At 42.2% G+C, this 26,387-nt stretch overlaps 1 protein-coding gene across 2 annotated transcripts; it reads left to right on the plus strand.

The window, feature by feature from the left end:
* vwc2l (von Willebrand factor C domain containing 2 like) lies at positions 1 to 25,874 on the plus strand. Of its 2 annotated transcripts, XM_047600671.1 has the most exons (5): positions 1 to 1,160; positions 1,983 to 2,495; positions 9,675 to 9,773; positions 16,059 to 16,188; positions 22,140 to 25,874. In XM_047600671.1, the coding sequence occupies exons 2-5, from the start codon at positions 2,082 to 2,084 to the stop codon at positions 22,289 to 22,291; spliced, it is 795 nt and encodes a 264-aa protein (XP_047456627.1). In that variant the 5' UTR covers positions 1 to 1,160; positions 1,983 to 2,081; the 3' UTR covers positions 22,292 to 25,874. The 2 variants fall into 2 exon arrangements, with proteins under 2 accessions (XP_047456627.1, XP_047456628.1); XM_047600672.1 differs by lacking the exon at positions 9,675 to 9,773 and having other exon boundaries at positions 11 to 1,160.
* The last annotated feature ends 513 nt before the right edge of the window (positions 25,875 to 26,387 follow it).

A 26,387-nucleotide genomic window follows, 5' to 3' on the forward strand; every position in this document is an offset into this window, starting at 1 on the left:
AATTCTGCCGTGGTGGGATCTGAGAAGTCAGACTTCTGCGTTGCGCCATACGAAACGAATAGCGTTCGGTAAAGTCTGCCTTAAAATATTGGGGGACTCGGGGAAAACAAGCTCCGGGTCATGTGTGAGGACAGTGGCACGCACAGGCACAGATGCGCATGTACGCAGACACACAGGCGCATAACGAGGCAAGCATGCACAGAGGCGTTCAGATACACTTAACGGGTCTGGCGTACCTCCGCGGTTTAGCTGCTCCTTTTGGAGACCCTTCTGACCACTGAACGAGCAATTCGCCGTGTGGCTGTTTCTTTTTTAGCATTTAACTCTTGCAAGACGAGTTCCAGAAACGCAGTCGCAGTTGCCGTCGGATCGTGGGAGTGTTGTCGTGGCTGTGGGTAACGGAGGGGGGGCGAGGGGGCGCTCTGCTCTGCTCTGCTCAGTGCAGGACGCAGGAGACAGTCGCTCTCCAAGGTGCTGAAAGTCGGAGCGCTCCCTCCTCTCAGTCTCGCCTGCTGACGATGAATGCGACCCCGGCTGAATCACAGGTAATCACAGGCTTCGGTCTCGAATGGTTTCATTTTTTTTTTAATACTCTTAAACTTCTTCCCACGTGGATTCTTATTTTTTATTTTTTAATTTGTCGCCCAACCGATGGATGTATACACGCATATGTGCAACAAGACTGACTGCCGCTTTCTAATATTCACCTGCATCGTTGGGAAATACTGAATTGATTCTCAGGGAACGCTACAGAGGATTTTTTTCTAGCAGTTTTCTCGGTTTCTCTTTCTCTGACCGTATCGCAGACGCGAACTGCAATTTTGTCTCCAAAATAAAAGATAGAAAGAAAGAAAGAATAAAAGGTGAGTCCAATGAGGATAATCATGAAGAAGATCTACTTTTGCGCGGATGTCATTTTCTCTGCACTGGAAAAGGGGGGACCAAATCTCCAAAAGGCTGGTGTTTAATTGCTTTTAATCCCACCATCACGACGAGAGGAGGAGATTACAATATCTCGTGGAGCCTTGTGAATTTACCCTGTGGATAGAGTGAAGTTTTCCAATCGGCAAGGCGACTATCTGCGATCTGTTCCAGCCCCCGATGTGTTGGGTCTCCTGGCTTCATACTAAGTGGTTATTGATTAAAGCAAATCAAACGCGGTGAGTTTTCTCTGTCGTTAATATGCAACCACTGTTGTCTCTGGAGAAATGGCAATCTTCGGTTATATTTTGCTCTAACTGTCCGGATTTTCGCCCCTTTCCAAGGGGGTGATGCATTCGTTTTGTCAGATCATTGCGCATTTAGCAATGTTTCGGTACATTTGCATGTTACACGGCTGATTTACTAAGAGCAGGTTGCTGCAAGTCCAATGCTGGGGAAGTCATGTGCGTAATTGTTGATTGAAGGGAAACACACTACAGCGACCTGTTGTCTCTGATCCCTCTCATAAAGTTGGAATTGTAATCTCTGATAGGTTGTTGTTGTTTGTTGAATGATGAGGAGGCTACAGCGAGGAGCACACTCCACCCACTTCAGATAAATAATAGTATAATCATCTTTTTTTTCTGCACGTCCAAAGCTCTTGCTGTGATTTTGGGAGAAAAGACCAATTGAAGCTAATGCCGCACAACGACCACATTGACGTACACCTCATTGTAACGAAGGTTTTAATTTGCATTCAAGACCGATGGCATTAGCCTGTTGATTGTGCTGCAATAACCAACCCCATTTTTTTTTCTTTCTCTGGGAACAGACTAATAACTTAAGAATTCGCAGTGATCCCTGTTGGATAATTGGTTGCAGCAACAGGAAACGGTAACAAAAATGTAGCCAGGCCTGAAAAAAAAAAAAAAAAAAAAAAAAAGTGTGGAAAGGTGAGGTTGGTTCATGAGGATGTGCACAGCAGCAGCAGCAGCAGCAGCAGCAGCAGATGCATCATATCATCTCTGATTTTTTTTTTTTTTTTCTCACCCCCACTGCAGCCCATTTCCTAACGTGTTGATGATGGTGATAACGAGGGGCAGGACGGATCCGGAGAGGATACCGGGAGCCTAGGGATGACATCCACATAGCCGTGTTGAATGTGGACGTCAACGCCGCGGCGAAGGATGGGCCCTCTCCTCTCGGCCGCCTTCGTCCTCTTGCTGGCCCTCAGCGCCGTGTCTCCGGCCACCGTGGGCAACCCCGAGGATTATGCCGCGGACGAGGCGGAGCGGACCGCCGGCGAGAACATCGTCTTCGATGACTACCGGGGGAAAGGGTGCGTGGACGACAGCGGGTTCGTCTACAAACTCGAGGAGCGCTTCTACCCGGGACACTCGAACTGTCCGTGCGTGTGCACGGAGGACGGGCCCGTGTGCGACCAGCCCGAGTGCCCGAAACTGCACCCGAAGTGCACCAAAGTAGAACACAATGGATGCTGCCCCGAGTGCAAAGAGGTTAAAAACTTTTGCGAGTACCGGGGGAAAACGTATAAAATACTGGAGGAATTCAAGGTAAGACAGGTCGAGTTTCAATGTACACTACGTCTTGGGTGTTTTGCGTTTGATTTACGCGCGTCCCTTTCTAAAAAATACAAACGTTTGGACTGGATTTCCAGTATGCACGTTGCTTTTCTTAAAAGAACGATAGTGTATTGCTAACATACTATTTTCAGGCTAAGTAGTCGTAACTATTTGTTACGTAGGAACATGAGAGTCAGAAAAATCCCAAAAGATGTTTGACAATCGGTTCCCTTTTGTCCGTCTATATCCCTTAAACGAAACCATGACATGACAATCTGAGCAATTCACTTATGTATTTCATGTCCAAAGACACAAACGCGATACAACTATACTTGGGTGATCAAGACACACCGATCAGCCCCAACATTTTGACCACCGAGAGTAAGTAAATAACATTGATCGTCTTCCTGTTAAAAAGACCTGGCATTCGTGTGGATGCGAAATGTACCACCCACCTAGAACAGACCAGGCACCCCCACCCCATAGCAATGACACACTCTAACTCTCACACACAGACGGTTTAGGAAGAACTCAAAAACATGAAAAACAGCAGAAGGTGTTGACCTTTCCTCCAAATTCGCTACATCCCTCACTGATTAAGTATCTGTAGGATGTACTGGAACAAACCTGAACCACAGAGTCCGCTCTCCTCAACCCACAGGACTCAAAGCCCCCCACTAATAACCCTCAGAAGACCCGTGTTCATTGAATCATAACCGTATTGGAGGCACAAGGGACACCTACACAATATTAGGAAGGTGGTCATAATGCTATGCTTGATTGGCGTAGGTTTATGGCAAACCTAATACCTAACATCACAGTGGGGGCACTTTGCTGGTGTCTCATAGCAACAAAAGCCAGTAGATATCCACAGTTGTAAAATGAAAAAAACAACAAAACAAACAAAAAAAAAAAAAAACAACACCTACACACCGATCTTATTTTGTTTGGTCTTGCAACTTGTTGACAGGGATCATCTTTGAATGTGTGTACAGTTTACGATGGTGAAATGCAACACAGCAGCAGCTCAAGTTTGTGAATTAGCTTGAGGATTTGTGAGGCTTTTGTGTTTGGGTTCAGATTAGCCCCTGGCATACTGTTGAAGTATCATCAAAATGTGTTTATTGGCCAAGGGCACCAAGATGGCTGCTTCCCAGAGTGATGTCATCCCCCTCCTCCCTGCCTCATCAAGCGAACACTCGGCCAGCGTTACTAAACTGACATATGCTATAACCGCATTTTAATGTTCTGGATTTGCCGAAGATGACTCAGTCTCCACAAATCAGTTTCCTTTTGAAACCGAGCTCGATGCCCATCGCACCGGCATCTCAGCGGCCGTTGCAAAGCATGACACCACTGGCTGATTATAATGACACTGGAAGCGTGACAAATACAGTCTGTGTTTAAACTGTTGCGGCCCACGAGGAACAAATCCTCATTCAAATTCATCACTGGTGGACTGAGGCTGTAAGTGATTGAAATGTAATATGACACAACGTGGCCTAAACAAGAGTATAGCTTAATGGTTAATCATGGCGTTTGTTCATGTCTGTGCACATATATCAGGGACCAGTTAGGATTAGTGCGTCCGTTACAGTTGTGTCAGCCGAGCGCTACAAGCCCTGAATGGAAAAGAAGCCCACAGGGCTCTAGTAGCGATCTAAATTACGAGCCTTCTGGACTCGAGTTTGATTTGAGACTCATGCAGTTGCATGTAGTGAGTCCAGTATTTACAAGAAGACTAGTAAAAACGCTTGCTCTGCGTATGATTAGACATGACTAGTTTCTGCTAAAATATTCAAAGATTTGCTGCAGATAGAAAACATAAAAAAACTACATTATTCAGATATTTTTGAGCCACTTTCTGATTTAGAAAATTGAATGCGTTCTCATACTGAGGTACAGTCCTGGTCACCATTATTGGCACACATGCAATTTAAATACATAATGCAGAATGTCTCGTGAAAAAGTGGATCGAGCGAAACAGCTTTGGTCTGCAGACGACTCATGTCTGATACCGAACAGCAAAACAATTTATAATAAGAAAAAGGAAGAAAGGGTAGAAAAACTGAAGGATTGTGCTGTGATTGGTATTGGCATCCTTGAAATCAGCGTGGGGGAAAAAAAAAATACACACACAAAAACATTTTGACTCAGCTGCGATTAATCAGAAATTAGAATCACCTGGTGATAAACTGTCAGCGCCCACATGACAAAAATTATAATGTTTTAAAAGGCCACGTGTTATTCGTTGTTCATTTGTCACAATGGTGAAGACAAGGGAACACAAGACTTTTGAAGGGTATAAGGCCATCTCCAGGGACCTTGGTATCCCTGTTTCAGCAGTGGGGGGAAAAAAAAAACAATGTAAAACAGCCAATGACCTGAAAGCTGACCTGGAACAATCTGGTAGGTTAACGTACGTACACTGGCACTAAACCAAGCAACTTCATGGCGAAGCGAGAAACCCCCTTGCTGAATAAGCTAAATAAGGACTGTTCTTTGCAAAAGAGGACAAACCACAATCCTTATGGGAAAATTGGAGAACAAAAGACTGCATGACACCATTTGGTACAACTGGTGCAAATGGTAAAAGAACGACACTGCACAACAAGCAGGATCTAATGGGCAATCGGTAGGACGAGCCTTGACGTATACAGGAATCGAAAATCAAGGATTTTCCAAATTAGAGCAAAATCACACTTAGTGTAAGAATTGTTAACAAGACAAAAAAAAATGTTTTGAAATGGCACAATCCAATCTCAACATTGAAAAAAAGAACGACCTACCAACAGTTAAGCGTGGCGGAGGATCCATAATGTTGTCAGGCTGCTTTGCTGCATCTGGTACTGGAGGCGGAGGCCTTGACTGTATCACAGGAATCGTGAAATCAGAGGATTACCAAATTTTAGAGCAAAATGTGCTACACTAGTGTAAGGATTGCTTAAAAGAAAAAAAAAAACTGTTTTAAATTGGCCAGCAGTGAGTCCCAATCTCAACCCCATTGAAAAAAATCTATGGCATGAGCTGAAATCTGCCACTGGGGCGAGGAATCCTGGAAATGTTCAAGAGCTTGAACAAATCGCAAAGGAGGAGGGGGAGAAAAAGAAGCTGCCAAAGTTGGTGCAACCAAATATTAAGAAGAGGTGCCTTCATTATCATGTCAGTTTTTCCAGTTTTCCTCTTGGAAGTTACAACGTGTAAGCTGAAAAACAATTACTTTTGACATCCAATTAAATAAAAATCTGATCACCAATTCCATTTATTTATGAAGATATTGTACAGGTTATGCAATAAAATGAAAGGGTGCCAATAGTGGTGACCAGGACTGTATAGCAGGATATTATGTTCGTACTTCAGTGAGGATGTATGCAATTCTCTTTTAGGCAGCCAATTTGGTATTAAACTAGTCCAAAACACCCGACGAGGGCAGCAGAAATTGAGCTAAATGAATACTTGAAAGAAAACGCTCGAAAGTATCTTCAGGAATAGGTAATATTTTTACGTTTTGTGCTATGTGGAATTATTACTGTTTTCACTGTAGTATTTTATTTATTTATTTTTTACAACTGGCTGCAGGTACAAAAATACATTTCGCCATGCATTGTACAATGCACAACTGTTACAAACTTACCTTATTTTCAGCAGTAGTTGAACAAAGCGCTCTGTAGTATTGGTAACTGCTGTAGAGAGACCAGTGCTTCAGCAATGTTCAATGTCAAGTCCATTCAGAAAACCTCTGATTCATATACTCAAAGAGTACAGTACAGTAAATTCTTTTTTTATTTATTTTATTTATTTATTTTACAGACAACAGACTCATTTTTCCAACAGTTTAATCAAAGCCGACCATGTTATTTCATACAAACCTCTTTTGATCTGTTAACGGTATCTTTTCTTTGCTAGCCTTAGATACTGGACTAAGGGCGCTGCGGCTCTTTAGAAGTAAAATGGTTCATAAGAAAATGGCTGGATTTAGTTTGTATTCTATCATCCTGTTTTCTGAAAACCCAGTTGCAGTGGCGGAAGCTGTAAACGTGACACCAGTGACAGTTATTTGACTAATTATTCATATTAAACACCAGTAACACTTACAGTTCAACGACAAACTGAGCAACTACGCTAATGCTTGTTCCCACTTAAAATGCAGTGTGGTTGACGTAAATTGCCAGTGGAACGTCTGTGGGCTTTAAATGAAGCCGAGGCAGAAGTGCCAAAAGCGTCAGTTCTTACGTTTACAGAAAAGTGCACCCTGCAAAAAAACTATTTTAGTCCCCGTAGCTTATTTACCTATTCATGACGAATGTTCCATATGACTAACCAGTCTAAATTAGATGACTAGATTGAAGTCATGCATACTTTATTAAGGCTGCGCCTGCTTTGAGTGACCGATGACTGACCTCACAGTTTGCTGTCTGCCTCAAAGTAACCCGCCCCGCCTCTGCTTCACCCAAGCTTCAACTCCGGCCTATTTTTGGGTTGGCCAGGAGTAAGGCGGAGTCAGACACCGCAAAGATGGCGATGGATGGAGCCAACGCATGGAGCTTCAAAATCGCTCTCCAGGAAACCTTTAAATGTAAATGCACAGAAAAGCTTGTTCATCTTTATATACAAAAGAAAAGAAAAGAAAGCAGTCTAATGTTTAGATTTCTACTGAAAACCTCTATGCAGTTTTGACTACCGTGAATAAGTTCCCTAATAATAAGTGCTCCCTGGGGCACTTAAAGTAAAGAACTGTCATCCCATTAAAAAAAAAAAAAAAAAAAAAAAAAAAAAAATCCTTGAGTTGCTAATTGAAGCAGCTTATTGAATATTAGGGCACCTACTTTTCCATCACTCTTAGGTACGATTCATTAAGAGAGTAGCCCATAGTGGTAATAGTATTCATGATAAGAGCAAAGGAGGACGTGAGGTTGCATATACTCGCTGTGCTTCACATAAAACCCTTTACAACCACGACCCGAACGAGCAAGGAGTGTGTTTCTAGTTGCTCTACACGTCTTGTAACCTGCAGTAGGTTTGCTTTAGCTTCGTTCTCTCACGGCTCAAGGTAAAGCAAAGAAACCTCTGGGAGGTGTTGGAACATCGGGCACCTGTGAACATTAGCATGTCATGTCAGCGAAACAAATTGAAGCAGGCAGGGGTCTACACAGCGAGTTAACCCAAATGCGAAGGTACAGAGGTGTCATTATTAAGTATTCTGCCACACTCTATGTGTGGAAATGCAATTTTTGAGAGATCATAAGGGAGGGGGGGGGGGGGGGGGGGGGGGATATGGCAGGCAAATAAATACACGGGCTTGGCTTTCTCCATATTAAATGTATTTATATTGAACCTGCTGAGCTGCGGTTTAGTTACCCCGGGCTCCAGGGAGGCGTGGTACTGGTTTCCCCGTTATTAACGATTTTTTTTATTGCCTCCAGTACCGTTAATACTACGAAACAATTAATTAACCCATTTGTCAATCATCATATAAATCAATTAACGCTTCAGGTAAGACGTTAATCAGTCAGGATTTGAACGAGCAAAAATTTGATATGATGTTGAGATTTGTTGGAAGTGATTGTTCCCCAAGGCTCTTGAAAATGATTGCGGTTATTTTTGACAGTGCTTATATTAAATCTTTTTTTTTTTATTGTATTAAATCAAGAAATGTATGAAGAAAAATAATAGTTCAAACCCTACATTATGCATTGCTGAAAGTTATGTAACGTCTCCATTAATAGGTGCTGTGTGGGATCGGCCCTTTAAAAACCTTTGCACTTAATCTGTACTGATTGGTGCGTTTGCGCGTCAGACAGAATCAGGCTCACTCCTACATTGGGATGCAAGCTCACAGATTTTGCAAGGGCTGAGTGCATAAGCCCCGCAATTTGATGTGAGCTCAAGTCCATCAATAGTGCAGCTCACCCAAGTGCTAACCTTGACTGGAGAGCATGAAGGAGAAAGGACGTTTCGACGTGGGTTCAGGAAGAAAAGCATTTATTTTTTTTTATTGACATTCCATTCCCAGTAATAGCGATAGAACAGATCTATATACGTGGTGCAGGATGAGCGGCCTCCGCCCATCTGAGGCCGCAACATTAGCCGTAACGTCTTAGTCTAAATAGCGAAGGTTGAGCCTCTTAAGTGAGGACATGAAAGCCTCGGAACCCTGCAGTGTTCAAGGAAATCAAAGGCCGTCAGAATCTGCGACGCGGGCCCCCGTTTAGAGATTCCGACAGGTTAACCTTTGGTGCGGGCCTCATTGGCATTTTCCTTTGCGGTGATTGTGTTGCTTTGTGCAGACGGCTGCATTTATATTCGGCAGGAGATGATGGAGAAGAAACACAGACGCAGCATTTCAGAAACGTAACAAGAGAGATGTAGCCCCGTTTATAGCTCCTGTCTAGCTGGGATGTTTAGGAAGAATTGACGCATGGGATAAACATTCTTTGGCACCCATTAACACCTTCCTCGTGCTGAAAACCCCATTATTGTTGTTGGTCAGTCATTAAGTTCCGTGTAAGTAGAGCACGCAGTAATTATCATGTAAGTGGTATTGGACATTCATTTAACACAATGCTGATGGCTGTAGCTGTCATTCGCTGAAAGTAATGTTGTTACAACTCATGCATTAGCAACCGCATGAATAAATTCCCTTTTCGATCGGTCCACTTCAGAGTATTTACTTTTAGAAACGTAGAATTTGATGCTCATATACTTTAGATTTATGAGAAGTATCCAAAACAACAAGCTGAAAGAGAGCAACTGGGCTTTCTTGAAGACATTTCGCCACTCATCCAAGGAGCTTCTTCAGGTCTAAAAGACTCATGGGGAGTCTGGGTTTTAGTAAGAACATCTGGCTCCAATAGGTCACGTGACTAAAACTGTAACAACCAGATAGTCATGTGAGTTTCAGTAGGGCAACACCCACAGATGTTCTTTTTTTAAATCCAAATTCCCCACCAGTCGTATAGAACCGAAAAACATCTTGGGTGAGTGGTGGAATGTCCTCAAGAAACTCTACAAGTCCAGTTGCCCTAGTTTCAGCTTCCTTTCTTGGCCACACCATGGCCTGGATGACTGAGAACCTTCGCAGACACCGGTCAAGACTATTCTCCACCGGTTTGTTTTGTTGCCCTGTGAGCGAGTCGTACCACTCAACTTTAGTAGGTGTTTCACCTACAGGGTTTCCCATCAGATGAGGAAGGGACCAGTCCGCCCAGCATGGCTGCCGGCGTGCCTCTGGCCTCAGCGCAGCTGCAATCAAGAACCAGGAGCTATAGGGTGAGTTCAGATCCCAGATCTTCAGGCCAGGGCTGGGATGTGAACTCAGATGTGAACAATCCCATCCGTGCTTAATTGTTCTTCCAGAGAAAATAATTCAGTGGCGTTAAGGGCAGCTACTGTTTCAACGTTGAGGAAATATCGTAAACAGGCTACTTTTTAACACTTTGCACATGCAATCCATCAATATTATGAAAGATTCTTGTAATTACTCTGTTTTTCATACCTTTTAATTGCCCCGTCTTTGCGGCAAAAACCTTAGTAGACAGTGACGTGCTATTACAGCACAACGTACTGTGAAAGGCACGCGCACAGACGATAATGATGAATGAATGAGAATGAATTTAAAACAGCATGCGCTCACACACATATGCTGGGCTGCCCCCACATCGCAACCACAGCAGCTTTACAACGTACCTCAGAGTGAAAGCGAGCTGTAAAGATGATTGCTCGGGCTGATTTTCCTATCCAATTTGCCTGAAACATCAACGTTCCCAATTAGAAGAAATTGTTAAGTGCAGATCATTTGGCCACGAAGAATCTTCAAACTTAATTGCTGCTGCAGTATTGTTGTACAAATGCTTATTTATTTATTTTTTTTAAAGCAACCAACTCATCCAAGCGTTGCCTCTACCTTCTCTGTACTCTCTGACCCCTGGTGAAATATTGTTTTGACACGGACAACGGCAGCACGCATTTCGACTGTCAACTCATCCCGTCACTCCTATTAGCCACACTGGCGAGTTTCCTGTGACCCTGTTGTCCAGCCCGAGAGTGATGTCGCATTACCATTTGGCCCGCCGAAGGTTATTTGACTATTCATTGCTTCCCTGCCCTGTCTCCAATTGTCTCAGTGTGGGAATGAAAAGCATGACAGCCGATTCCCTCTAATACCCGGCCAATAAGACGGGAACAACAGGAGTCTTTTCTTCACCAAAACATCTGGCAGCACGTCTAAATTCGGTTCTAGTGCTCCATTTTCTTTTGTGAGCCCGGGCTGAGGCATGACTGATCCTCTTCACAGTAGACCTCACACAAAAGGACGCTCTGAAAGCGCCCGGCGCCACTGAATACACTGAAGGATACTTTGCAATGTGTCATAGGTGCATTGAAGTAGTTTTCTTTTCAAATTGCATTTTTAATGTACTTCCTATGAAGTGTCTGCACTGGAAGCGTTCTACCTGGCCTTCATCACAAGCCAATCTGGCAGATTAACCTATAGAGAAATGCCACTTTGCCTTTGAAATTATTTATTTTTAAAGGCCAGTTGTGGCAGTGAATGAACACTAGGGTCTTACACAGCCAGGTCTGAGCTTTAATATGGATGAGGAGATACCTTTGTAGAAGTCAGTTTTATGTCTTTTTATCAGTTTAACAATAATTTGACTTGGAAAAAAATCCTACTTTTGGTTTTTAGTCACATTTATATGCTTTTCTGTGTTTTTAAATTGATACATGTACAACTGACCATCTCAGACCGGCTAGTAATTAGTTTGTTAAGGAATGTTATGAGTTGGTGCTGGGTGATCGAGGCCACATGTGCAGTGTGTAACCTGCATCCCCCCCAGTGCCAACTGGGATACGCTCCAAGCCCCTCTACATGGTAAAGAGTTGTAGATGATGGATGGATAGCTTTTGTTAGCCTGTCCGTAATTATTACATTTTTTTTGCTTTTAACAATATGTGGCTTTCTGATTGTGGGGATTAGTTCAGGTAATACTGTCCACAGCCATCTACTTAATGTATGGACGAGTCAAGCGCATGTTTCTTTTTGCGCCTACGTAAAGGATGAGAATAACGATACAGTGTTTCAGGTTATCTTGCTACACTTTTGTTTAGACCTTTTCTTTGTTTTACCCGCCGGCCACAATCCATCTCACGATAGGGAGGCTTACATGATGTGACGCTGTTGGGAAACCTAGATAAGGTGTTATTGTGCCACAGTGAAAAGTCATCCCTTAACACTAGTCTGGATTTGGTCAAGCTAGTTTTCAGGCTCATCAAAGACGCCCCAACATCGAAATGAGGTTCTACGTGGTGAGCTTCAGATATGAAATGGCATGCACTCCCCAGGAAACACAGATCTATGAAATGACTGTAGAGTGCACCGTCTCCAATCTGAGCCGTCTCTGGCTGCAGCACGAGATCACCTGGTGCTACAACCAGTCAGTAACAGAGAAACAAAAGGTTTCTCTAGAGTTCTTCCACAAAGGTTCCCTTTACGTTACTGCTGCTATCTAAACATAAGTCAGTACACCATACAGGACAAAAACATCACACTCATAACACTAAATTATGACACACTTTTCCGATCTCCAACCAATTAAGTCGAACCTTTGTCAGCAGTATCAGTAATTTGTCCTGCACCTAAAAACTATTCAGCAACAACAACAATAAAAAAAACTGTAGTGCTTGGCTCCCTCAAACAAAGTGCTTCTCTTTTAGTTACTTCCATCATTTCACAGTTCAAACATAAACTTCTTCACTTTAAACAGTAAGAAACTGTTACCGGTGACTCTCCAACTGGTGGGGCTCAGTCGACTTTTTATTTTTGTTCTTTTGTGGTAGAGATGAAGGGTCAAGACTAACAGGAAGAGGAAGATAAGATTCAAAAATGAAAGCCAATGAGTCGTCAGTGAAACGAATGATATGACGACCCCCCCCCCCAAATCAAACCGTGGCGCAAGAAGGCTTTTAACATTGAAGATGCCACACAGCCGCAGTGTTAAACTATCTTAATCATACTAAATCGGCTACTGAAAGAATCAGGAGGATGAAAACCCTGGCTGTCGGTCAGGTAAGCCAGTGTAACTAAAACTGACAGATGAATGGCCCGTAAGTCCCAACTCAGCAAATAAATATTTCAAGAGCAACATGTGGCATGGTCCTCCCCCGCCGGCTTTAAATACAGACAAGTGAGCAAAAGAGCAGGGCAATGACAAATAATCAAAGGGAGAATATATGGAATATATGGTCGCAAGCCAACAATAAAACACTTCATATTATAAGCAGACGGGGAACCCCGCCAATCTTTGTTTACCGGAGGCTTTAATGTGACTTACACAAACCAAAAACTATCCGCAAGCTTACAGGGAACTTTTGTTTCTAGAAAATGTACATTATTTACATGTTTTTTTTTTGGCTTACCAGACATTGCACTTGGCTCTGCAAAGTTGTGTTACATCACTGAGATTTTAGGCTATTTTGAATTTCACTACTTGATGAAGAAATGTGCAGTACTTACATAAAGTCCGGAACCCACTATAATATGAACACAAGCAGAACAATGCAACAAGCCGAGCCGTTCGCCTCTACTTTCAGCGGAGTCTGAGCTCGTAGCCTGTTTGCAGCCTTGGCAGAGTGCTGTAGCCAAAGGCGTCTGTAGCACAATGCCAAAAGTTTTTGTTTTTTTGTTTTTTGTCTGCTTTGTTTATGGTTGTTTTGACTTTTATGTTTTTCTCTGGTGCCTGCATCTGCCCACAAATACTGAGCTTCAGTTTGAGATTTACATTTCAGGTTTGTTTGATTTAATCCCCGTTTCATGTCTGGAAATTTATGTTTCAAAGTCCTGAAGTGTGTTTTTTTCTCTCTCTCTCTGTTCCTCTGACTTGGCTTTAGTGTGATCACTTTAGTTTGATGGCTTCATATTGTGAGCCATCTTTATGAAGCACCCTTTAGAATGCCAGTGTGGATTGCTTGTAAACATGTGGATCTGGATCTCCATTGAACCACGGCAATAAACACGGGGCGTACAGCTCATTATCCCAAACTGCTGTTGCTTTAATTACCTGATGAGACACATTGTGCTTATACAGTTATATAACCTGGGTTTCTTCTGCAGCGACAGTCATTTTAAAGGAAAAGTGTTTTTTTTTTCTTTTTCAAATTTTCACTCAGACCAGAACTGTGATGGAGTACAAGATTACATAAGCTTTAAATATTTAATTACTCTTCACGGGTAATGTGTTGGGGTTTAAGTTTTCATCAGACGTTTATTGCACGTATAGGAGAAATGGGTGTTTATAGTTTTATTATGTGCGGTTTGATGTGCCAGATGTAGACAACGTGTAGTTTAGCTGACAGAAGTAGCTGTATATTAGAATTAAAATGGTTCGAGTTCATGATCATTGTAAATTTCCATCCCACTGCACGTATCAGAGAAGTTAAATGTGACGCAAAGAATCGGTGAACTAAAATTCTGAATACAGTTAAATGTTCCAACGTCTATTTTGAGATCGCCCTCTACATAATTCAGGAAGTACTGCCCCAATAGCTTCATTTTTAGTCTTTCCCTGCCTCTCTTAATGCTGCTCAGATCCTGTGTGTAGCTGCGGCGCATGCCATACATTTCAATAAAACAACAAGCCTGAGCACTTGCTATTTTGCGTCACTTAATGCGTCCCGGCAAAAACAGGCTGATAAATGTCACATTGAATCATCTAGTATTTACCACAGCTACTTCACTTATCTCTGCACAAAACTGGATTATGAATCTATGAAAACTACGGAGCTGATGATTTGGTAACAATATTGCGGGGACCTAATAACTCCATGTAAATCCCCGGGATGAAAAATAAACAGCGAGCTGTTTATTTTTCATACCGGGGGCTTTGTCCGAACGCAACAAAATCCATCTTACAGCACATATTTGGTTTAATAAAACGCAATAAAGAAAACTGTAACAATGTCACATTGCCATTGTATGGGTTGACTGCAGCTCACTGGTGTCTCTATTTGTTACCTAGCAACTAAACAAACAAGATGTAAAGTGTTAATAAGTGAGCTTTGGAGACGAGCGTAGATCTTTGGACACATTCAGGCAGCCACCCTTAAGTTAATCAGTTCAAACCAGTATTACATGCTCCAGTGATGTCTAATGAAGAAGCATCTTTCTGACATTTGTTCACAAAGTAGTTTGTTTTGAATATGAATATTTAATTTTGAATATGAACCAACTTGTGTATAATGTTAATCCTGTACATTTTTTGATTGCGTTGTTATTTAATTTAATCTCAATTATTTTATCTCTCTTGTGTTTTTTTTTATGAGTGTTTACTTTTATGTGCAACGAAGTTACGGTGACAAAGTAATTTCCCTTGTGGATCATTAAAGTCTGTCTAAGTCTAAAATATTAAATTAGCCTACCTACCAAATGCACAGATCAGGCACAACAATATGACCACCTTCCTAATACTGTGTGGTGTCTGGCAACAGAATGTAGTTAGTGGGGGACTTTGGGTCATATGGGTTGAGGTGAGGGGGCTCATGGATCAACCTTGTTCCAGTACATCCTACAGATACTTAATCCATTTGGGATCCGGGGAATTTGGAGGCCAGGTCAACACCTTGCGCCAGTTTTTCATGCTTTTTGAGTTGTTCCTAAACCGTTTTTGTGTGTGTGACTGTGACACTGCATCCTGCTGAGGATGGCTGCTGCTGTCAAGGACTGTCAGTGCTATGGGGTGGGATTGCCTGGTCTGGTCTAGGCGGCTGGTACATGTCTAAAAAACATCCACACAAATGCCAGTTTCCCGGCAGAACAGTGTATTGTCAAATGATGGTCAATGTTGATGCTTCTCCCGTCAGCGGTCATAATATTATGCCTGATCAGTGTAAGTCGCAAAAGGGGATATCAAATGTGAGGCATTTGTACCTTCTCGGGCTGGCACAGAGTACCGAGTCACTGAAAGAGCAGGCTCAGTGCAGAGATGCCCTCAAAAGGCTGTTTACTGTGATGAGCAGAAAGGAAATCTAATATGATGAACAGCTGACCTTTGGTGATTTGGAAACAGTTTGTATTTTTCCACTCCATGTAATTGCATTACAGTTCATTTTCCGGTCAAGAGACTTTGAAAAGATACAGTCAAGTAAGAGGCAGCAGCGCAGAGAGGAGTATAGCTCTAATTTACATGTTGCAGAGGTGGCGAGATAAGCCTCTGAATGGCTTCCTGAGGTAGCCCGCAGCAGAGTGCAGCAAACTACTAAGCATCATGAACTTTATAGACTCCCTTATTAGTTATTTGTAGAGGTTTTATTCATCACTGGGTTTGTTAGGAAGCAAGTACTATCATTAAACTAGGGTTGTGAATAATTTAGAAATGCGATTCTGTGTATAGCAACACAGTATTTGATGTTCTGAGAGTTATTTTTTTTTAATTTGGAATCTATAGACACTTTGCATATAGGAGCAAATTGTTTCTAACTCATTACAAATAATCGTTGTACATATTAAGATGAAACCAGCTGAATCGTCTAACCCAGAATTCCTGTCCTCTCTTCCCACAGCCGTCACCTTGTGAATGGTGCCGCTGCGAACCAAATAATGAGGTGCACTGTGTGGTGTCCGACTGCGCCGTCCCAGAGTGTGTCAACCCTGTGTACGAGCCAGAGCAATGCTGCCCCATCTGTAAAAACGGTAAACACTCATCGCCTTTGGAATTCAGCGCACATTCCTTAGAAGTCATTAAATTTTCATTAAACCAACGATAGCAAGTTTATCTGTGGTATCACCATTTGATGCCTTTGGACGATGAGGATGTAATTGATGTTTTATGAATTAAAATTATTACCTTGGGCCCTTTGGACACTAATGAGCGGTAGTAGTTTTAATTATAAATGACACACTAAGCAGAGTAAACATTAGCCCATTGATTAAAGGCATGGTAGGAGGGACTAATGGGTCCTCAGAGAGCCTTTTATCTCCCGGTGCCTCGACGCCCTTGTCACACACAGCCAATCCCGAAATTAGAATTATAGGATTCCAATGGTTCATTGACTATTTACAAGGCGAGGTGGGAGATTTCCCTTCGCCAGCACCAATCCTGAGGGACAGATGGAGTTTTACGAGTAAAGTACAGTAACTGCACATTTGCAATGTGAACCTGAAATGATCAACAACACAGAGTACCTTTGGGTAATATAGAATTCATGGTCTAAACATGACATTGCATCCACTTAACAAAAGACTTTCAATTAAGTGATTTTGTCATCAAACTGTACTCACCATGTCTTCTTGCTCTCTTGAAATATACATTTCTTCCACACAGCAGCTGACCTATAAATGTGAACTGAGGAATTTAGTTTGAGGCAGATGCTAAATGACCATTTCACCATAACTACCCACATTTTCTTTCACACTTCCTCTTTTTTTCTTTTATCACCGCTGCTCGCTTTCTTTTTGTCCAACACACATACACACACAAAAAAACACCCACAGTAACAAGGCGGCAAAGCTGCTAGGAGAGAACTAATCCATGCTGACAGGACACAGTGACACCCTTGGCATTTCAGGGTAGGCCTGCTGTTTGTAGGTTCCCCAAGGGTGCCTGGTCAGGCTCTGGCAGCCAGACAAATCTCTGTGGGAGTGGATGGCTAAAGGCTGTGGGAAGAGGACAATGAAGGAATGCTGTTCAGCTCTCGTTTTTAGGCCAAGGGACGTGGGACTGTGAAAAGGAGACATCCAAATGTCATCAGTGGGAGGCAGATATTTGTCTGTACTTACAGTACTTCAACTGCTACAAGTGTCACTTTCGAATCAACGTGTAGGTGTACAGTTGAAAGATGTTGGACAAAAACAATAACATTGCACTGTATCTGTAAAACAACTAATTTTGAGAAAGTCTGATTTGCTGTATGGCCATTGATATACGAGACGGCATCATCAGCGTATTGTAAGGTTTTGATTTATTACAGTGCGGATTTGGAAAATGAATATGGACAGACAGTAGCAGTGAGGATAATATTAGTCCTTGAGGGACATTTTCATTAATTGTTTCGAGAGTTGACTTGAACCCACTGTTAACAGTAGTTTGAACGAAAGAAGACATGATACTAACAAGTGGAAAGCAGAAGTTATGCTCATCTAAACTTAAATCATTCTTTGAAGCTCCAAAGGGTGCAGCAAAGTGTAGCTTTTCCAATCAAATGAGTTAACACAGTCACCCACCACCTCAGTTGTAGCAGTTATTATGCTGGGAGGTTAATGGGCTATATGATGTTGTCGTGATGTGGCTGAAGGACGCTACAACCTGAATATAGTTCGACAGTTGAAGGACACCGCTGCCCTCCAGGATAGCATGTAGTTGCAAGCCGACAAACGCTTCTAGGACTTTAGACAGGCAGGACAGGTTGGCTATAGGTCGATACATGTTAAGGTCACAAATGTCACAACCTTGAACGCTCATCCCTATTGATTTTTCCTGAAGTAAAAGCTGAATTATACATATGTGTGCAAGTGTTGCCCTGTGCGCTATGACCTCAGAATTGTTTCCTGAATTCATCCTTACAGGGAAACTTCTCATATTGTGTAAGTGTGAAGCGAATACTAGGAGTGGATCTAACTGCGATGTTGGAGATTGGCTTTTCAAATATGGATATGTTGCCACATGTTGCAAGGAAATCATTAATACAATCTTTGAGTATGGCACTAATAATAATAATAGGCTGAATTAATCTTTTACCACTGCAGCAGTGTCAAGGACTAATTTTTCAATGAAGTCGTTCCAATACCTTCAAAGGCAGATAGACATCACTAATAATTGGAACCACACATTCTGCACACATGGTCACTCACTCAAGCTACGATCAGGTCTCTCTTGCATGCTAAAAACAAATCTTTAAGGGAAGAACTGCCTGAAATTATAATACACCATTATAAGAACATTTCCTTTCAACTGTTGCAAAATATGCCTAAACATATTCTACTTTGAGAAATTAGGTTTCTTATATATGCTCCCTTATGTAATTTTGCAAATCAGGACATAAATGTTAAAGGGGAGGCCACCTCTGCAGACAAAGCACGTTGAGGGAATTTTACTGGATCTCCACACGGCCTTTGCCCCAGTCCAGCAAAGCTGAAAAGTCTGGTTAAACCCATTCTGAAAAGTTTTAGGGTTGCTTAATTTTTTAAAACCAATTAAGAATTGTCAAGAGCTGACCTAATTGCTAATGGCTAAAATGTACGTGAGGAATGTTTTAACTAATTACCTCTAATTAATCACCGGCTTAATGATCTGGATGCTAAAATACACCTGGATGAAATGGGGCTAAATGTGAGTGAACATCCTAAAGCAAATGACTACATTTTGCCACCTAAAAAAAAACAAACTTTTAATCAAAATATAGCTCAGTTATGACCTTGATGTCTGGTGCAGAAATCAACAAATCAATGCGAATGTCTGCCAAGCTTTTGTCAAAGCTTTCCATTATTAAGATGTAGCTTTTCAGCCTGTCTCGTTCTTGGTGTTTCTCCCTCAAAACACCAACAGAGAGCAAAAGACAGCGCGATAGAATAGTCAGCCAGTGGGAGCGCTTATCTCTGAGCTCCACATTCAACTGATTCAGCTCTAATCTTTATCATGAATTATATACTGTAAATTCATCAGGGGGTATGTAATTATATAATTCTCAAAGTAAATGATAATGAGTAGTAGTCTGAAAATCGCCTGCATTTCCTCAGTATAATAGGATTAAACCATTTATAGATATACCATGTCTTATCTGTCTGAAAGCTGTCATTGGCTTTTTAACTGACATATCATGCAGTAGCAGTGCCATAGAGCTGGTTACAGTTAGGTAGCATGTTCAGTCAGGCATATTCTGTGAACAAGCTGCAGCCCTAATATGCATTTACAACGTGGGTTGTAGTCAGATAAAGTATGATGTACTGAGAAAGTTTTGATATAGGATCTTCTGACCTCACAACATTTCATTGACTGTGAATTGGTCACACGCCTAGACAAGTGAACACATGTCCTTCATTGCGTGTCAGGAAACTGTGTCCTTGTGTCCCCAAAATCTATCTGGCCGTAAACAATCACACTTGGCAGTAGCAGCAGTCACCCTCTTTCCTCATCCACCTCTACTGGGTTTGTCCTGTAACCTGTGCCAGCTGTCCAGAGGCGGATCAATGAGAGTTAAGACTTGGCAAGCGCTCTCAGTGTCTCCTCTAAGCTCAGATCAAAGGGCTTTTATCAGGTCCAAATAATGACTCATCTAGGCATGGGGATACCAGGTAGCCAACAGCTCTTTTTGTCAGTGTCACATGGATATTTATGCTCCAGCACCCAATTTTGAATCTTAGGCCCTTGCAGGAAATTGAACCAAATCATTTAAAAGTCTGAAGCGAAAGCACTTGTCAGATAGGCCAATTTTCCATTCTTTTGGTTATTTGAGTGACTTTTTAAGCCAAGACCATGATTCTTATGCGCTGTTTATGCTTCTGCGTCAGTTTGACGCCTTAGCAGACCTTAATGGAACACAAAAGGTTAATTGAGGATGTACAAAGATTAGCATGACTCATCTTGAGCAAAATTGTTAAAAGTAGAAACAAAAGTTACTCTGACTAGCAAAAAAGACACGGCGCTAACTAGAGTTTGGGTGGCGTTTTTATAGAATGAACTAGGACTGGACGATAAATTGTTAAAAAATCACAATCTCGATTCACGCATACACGTGATCTCATTTCGAAACACAACGATTCTTAAGCACTTTATTTCACGAGTAGTATCACAAACAATTGCTCACATTCCTTCCCAGATTTTTTCAAGCGCCCCTAAAGGCAGCACTCCCACTGACTCCTCCCTTGACCTATGGTAAAGCGTCTTTACAACACGTGATTCCGTCAATAGAGAAAGTCTGCTTGCAGTTGAGTTGAGTTGGAAAGAGTGAGGGAGAGAAGCAGCGAGAAGTCAGCAGTAAAGAGAGTTAAATAGATGGCTAACAAGCTAACAAGTCTATTGTTCAAACATAAGCTCTACATTCTAAGGAAATGTCAATGTTTGATACTCTACTTGAATGACCATTTGAATGTTTTTTTTGTTTGTTTTGTTAAAGTTCATCAGTGCAATGAACAATTTGCAAAAAAAAAAAAACGTGTCAAAGAAATGTGATCTCAATTTTAAGCAAAAAAATTGTGATTCACATTTTTTTTCCAGAATCATGCAGCTCTACAATGAACCACAGTGATGAGTGAAGTATTAATGGCCCGCAGCAGTGTAGGTTACGCCAGCTATATCCCGTAGAGGTATAAACCTTGAAGCTTGATCAACTGCTGTGTGACTTACCTACATCTTACTATACATGTTTTAGTTGTATTTTAGTGTCATGAGAGTGAGACAATGAGTCAGTAGGCACATTACCTAGAACTTGGGAACTGAGGCAGCTAACAAGAATTCTTATTTTTACCAGTGCTTTTTTAAAATTATTTTTTTTTGTTTAAAGCACCTAAAGAAATTCAGTGGCTATGCATATGGCTCTGTAGCTTTTAAGGTCGATACAGTTTCACATTTACGATCCTAGCATTGAGTTAGCCCCCACTAAATCAAAACCACTGGGACACTAAGATGTCCATGAATATTAGCCGTGAAAGCTCCTGTGTCTTCAAGAGTTATGGGACATATGAGTTTTTATGACTACTTGTAGAGGAGTCTTGAAAATGGCAGGTTTTACACAGCCGAATACTGAGAGCAATCCAAAGTCACCGTCACAGCAATTGAGCTGCTGATTGCTTCATTTAAATGATTAAGTCTAGGGTGATTTCCTTGCATCTTCTGCACCAAGAGGTAGAGCAAGTGATACACTGCCTCAAACCTCCCAGAGGCACAGGGAAACAATATTTCAACTGGTATTTACGAGTAACTGCGCTGCTTCCTCACAAAGGTAACAGCACTTTTGGCTTCCTGGCAAACAGATGCTAAAATGTGCCAAGGCTGATCTCTTTCTCTATCTGTCGAGGAATCAAATACACATGTAAGAGATGTTCCAAGGATATTAAACGCGGTTTAAAGGAATCTTATCGGCAAAAAGGAATCCAAGTAAAACGTGCGGCGCTTTAAGGATAAATCAGATGTCAAAATTAATGAGGTCTTTATTGGTTCGGAAGTAACCGCGCGCGTGTGTGTGTATGGAAAGAAACAGTGTAAGGAATTGCTAAGGAGTTCTGTGGCCTTTTCACACAGACCGAAGTGATTAACACCATCCTCCCTGCTGCCTCTCAAAGCAGCATCTCTCTTCCTCCGTCTCTCTGTACTCCAGCCTCTGCACTGCCAAGCCAGCGCCTGGCAGTCTCCTCTGCTCGCGGCGCATTAGGATGCAAAGCGCTCCATGTCGAGGGAGAAGGGGAGACTAACAAAAGCGCTTTAGTGTTGCAAAAACAAGCCCATTGGTGCATGCCCGTGAAAAGATCTGTACGACTGCTCTGACTCTCCTAACTCCCTGCAGCTCTCTGCATCACTCCACCACCCCTTTGCAAAGAGAAGCTCTCGGGAGAGATACATCCATTTCTTGTCGTTCTCATTCCTTCTTTCCCGTCTCTCTCTTTCTCCCTCTCTCCCTCTCTCCCCCTTCCCTCCCCTTCCCATGCGGCAGGTCCAAATTGCTTTGCTGGAACAACGATCATCCCAGCCGGAATTGATGTAAAGGTGGACGACTGCACCATCTGCCGCTGCCACAACGGAGACTGGTGGAAGCCGGCGCAGTGCTTGCGGCGGGAGTGCCTCAATGGCCAGTCGTTGTCATAGAGAGGCTCCACCGGGGGAAGGTGGAAAAGCTCAGGCAAGGCTCTGCCTACTGCGCCATTTTGTATGATTGACAGGGCAGGAGCACAATTCCTTAAACACCTGAGAGAGCATAGAGTCGACGGGACACGCTCACAAGCTTCACGCGAACGGACATTTAGCCGGTGAGAAGAAGACAGAGTTCGTCTCACGGATGTCTCCACCCCTCCAGTTTTAATTGTCCTATATTTTCAGAGGTTGACCTGCTGCTCTCACACAAGAAGTTTCTAAGCTCACGAACTCTTTCCTAACCATCGGCAATGTTGAATTGCTCACGTTAATTTCTGTACGCGTGTCACCGAACAGCTTGTTGTACGCATCGATCACAATCACGCAAGTGTTGTAAAAAAAAATCCAACAGCAGGAAAAACAAACCGTAAGCACACTTAACAGCGCCTTCATTTTTTCTGTTTGGGTTATACGAGGATCGACTTTGGCAAAAAGCACGGCAAACGGAGTTTCACGACTTCACACTAAGAGCTTGTTTACAAGGTGCACATAACACGTAAATGTCTCTGTCTTCATAAGACTTTTTATTGCTATGGCAGATGCGCACCACTCACACATGATGTCTGTCATCATTCATAAACTGCTATGGACTCCCAAAAGCCTGGTTTTATCAATAAACGTACACTGTCTTTGAGTCATGATAGAGTTTCCATACGGTAGCAGCACATGCAGAATGCACTGGTGCTGCGGAAGCGCCGGTTGTGGCTGTGGGGGTGGTAGGCAGAAGCAAGAGAAAGTAGAACTACTGCATCAAAAGAGCAAGTTTTCGCAAAACGCTTTCCAGCTCAATTGGTTTTCGTTGTTTTCTCTCAGAAGTCCATATTCTCCGAAATATTCCCACTAACTAACTGCTTGAACTTGTTATCAAAGCAATTAGCAAGCCAAGAGCAGCCCGCTTTAATTTTCCTTAATCAAGGAGTATTCTGTGATAAATCATCCAGCTGGATGCTTGGCGCTGCAGCAGCCTGCATGCTGGGCACATTCCGCAAAGAACCAGCAGACAAAAGGAGGGAGTTTGCATATGTCTCCGAGCTTCTAAACTGCATTTGCAAGCATATTGTCCATGTGAGCACACATAAGTACGTCATTCATCCGCCGCCTCACTCTGCACTTGGCTTGTTGAGATACAAAGCTGTTCAATTACACCTCTTCTATAGATTATGTGATAGATTCTCAGTTCCTCAGCTCCCGGGTATGTTGCTCAGCCGATAGCTCAGCTGCAGCTAGCCCTAGAAAACAGAGACAAGCTAATGTATGGCTTTGACATTTTTTCAGACCAGAGTGGTCCTCAACACTTCCAGTCCAGAAGAAAAAGCACCCGACCAGGCCCCAAAACACAATGTTTTTGAGATGATAAATACTAGCCATTAATTTAAAGGTGAATTTCCGTAACGCTCGTGCCATTCATCACTAAAATTTTTTCCATTTCCAGAAAATCCGTTCCCGTTAACCTTTTAGACCCTATTCCTGGGTGGTGATGGATGGGCTGCTTAATAGCAGCTCCCAGCACTCTGTAATGAGACAGAAATGAACATAGGATAAAGACCAATGACTAAAGAGGTGTATTGTGTTAAAAGGCACTAAAACTAATTTTGGGAGAATCTCATAGTCGGTGAAGTCGGTCGCAAAGCTGCAGCACACAGATGTCGGAGAAATCGCAGAATAAAAACACCATGGGTGAAGTTGGGCGCAACAATGAAGCTTGGGTCATTGTCATCATTAAGCTACAGTGATTAAGTGTCTTTCAGTGAGAAAAGACAGACCTCATCTATCTGGCATGAAGTCTGCAGGCTCATAAAACAAAACTGACACGAATGGTTTATCAGTCACAGCTTCGGTGCTCAGGACATTTTAGAATTATTAAATGAGCGTCATTCATCTTAATTACTTTAAATGTCGCATAATTACTCAGCCTACACACGTACCCCTACCTCCCCCTAAAAAAAAGGAATTACTTTAGGGGGTAGCAAAAGAGAAAGACTAGAGTAACTGCAGCAGTTGACTGGCTCAAAGGCATTGCTGCCACCACAGATGCCTTATTGCTACTGTTCCAGATAAGATTCATAAAGAATGGCCTTTGGCATGCGTCATACCGAACGAACAGCCTGGGCTGCTTTAAGTGGTTGTTTGTTTCAATTCTCTGCACAATGGTAGTGTGTTATACGAAACTATTTATTATTATTTTATCCTACAACATTCCAGAAACAGCCAGCAGAGGAATTAGGAGCATAAGGACAAGTATAGTTCAAGAACAGCTAAATAGTGCAAATAACTGAATCTACAGATGGCACGGAAACTAAAAACACACTGTAAAGAAAGAAAGAGTCAAAAGAGAAGCGACAAAAATGTCAGGCAGAATTTTTGAAGGTCCAAGATATTAGAGACTTGCAGCATTGTGACACTGTAACTCACTGTACCCCTCCTCATACAGCGTTCTCCGATGCTTCTAGACAGCACGCCATTTGGGAAACTGAAACAGACAAGCCACGGACGCTCGTTTTCTTGATTTTTTTCAAGCGGCTTTTAGCGTAAAAGAGGGACTGCGTAGAGCAAAGCGGTTGTCAACAAGGAGTTAAAACAGTGAGGAAGAAGAAGATCAACAGTCCCTGCTAAATTAACAATCAAATCAAACGGCAAACCGTACGTTCAAAGTCAGAAGTAAAAGAAAATCATTTCACTGCAGGCGAGCAGCAGGACCGTCGCGGTGCATGCGTTGCTCAGCATTGTACGTTACAGAGAGAAATAAGCAAAACGGAGACGAAACCATTCGCGTTAACATATATTAGGTGGTCATGCGTGTCATTTCCAAAAACACAAGAGGCGTCGGCGGAGCACGCATTCATCGTACTTCGCTGAGCCTCTGCCCAGGCAATCCAGGGGAACATTGCTTTTCTCCTTGCAAACACACGAAGCTGCTCAGTTTCAAGGACAGATCAGCCGCACAGCCTGTCTTTGTTCATTTTCTGCCAAGAAACTTGAGTCTTAATGTTTGTGAATGTCTATTCAACTGACCCCATCTCTCCTTCAATCATTCAAACCCAAGGCTTGTACATGGGCATTTTCTAAAGGGACACCATTTGCTATTTCCATGAGACACCGACCTACTGTAGCTGGAAACTATGAAAGATTGTTTTTCCCCTTATGTTTTTGTTTTTATTTCAGCAACAAAACTGTTACATAAAGTGTGCCTGAAAACCAACACAGAGTACTATCTGGTAATGGAAGAGAGAAACACTGTTATTATACAATCAATTGTATTATTTTGCGGGGCACCAAGGGAGCGTTTATGCGTGGCTCAAATGTGGCACGGGATAATTTCGACAAATCGTATGAATTTATGTTTAAAATCAAGAGCAACTTTGATTGTATATGAATTCACGCTCGCACACGTTCAGCCTAAACTGTACAGTATAGGGTCCAAATTTGAAATAAACAACCCTTGGTGCTCCGCATGATGTCCATATGTAAATATCTTCAAACGTATAATGTGTATTCTGAAATCTGAGGTGGAGTAAAAAAAAAAAAAAAAAAAAAAAAAGAGATAAGTAAATGTGTATTATTCATGAAGACAAAAATATTTTGTTAAATAGACTTGAAAAGAAGTGTTATTCGGCAAAAGAGAGTGTGTATTTCTTATTTTTTTAATGGTAATCCTTTTTGTTTACACAGGAGAGGTTTCTGCACACCAAGACATAATGAAAACACACCATTAGCGGCTTGAAAACGCGCCGTACTTTACTGCGTTTCGTAGGGTCAGATCCGACTGAGGATGCTGCTCGACAAACCTCCCTGAATTTAGCCACGTGCTCTGTGATAACAACAAACCCCTTCACTGAACCGGGACACGATAAAACACCAGAAAATGGGTCCATAAACCGAGCATTTCAGAACAAATAAAAGTACAATATTTCCTTTGCTCGTGCTTGTGAAAGGAAAAATAAGAAGATGCGAGCGCTTAATGGTTTTGTAATGCTCACTGAGTTCAAGGGCATTACTCACAGGTTCATTTCTCCATTCCATTTCATTACGAGCCGGTCTGGGCTTCTATCTC

The sequence above is a fragment of the Mugil cephalus genome, chromosome 12 (assembly GCF_022458985.1).
Source record: "Mugil cephalus isolate CIBA_MC_2020 chromosome 12, CIBA_Mcephalus_1.1, whole genome shotgun sequence".
Taxonomy (NCBI): Eukaryota; Metazoa; Chordata; class Actinopteri; order Mugiliformes; family Mugilidae; genus Mugil; species Mugil cephalus.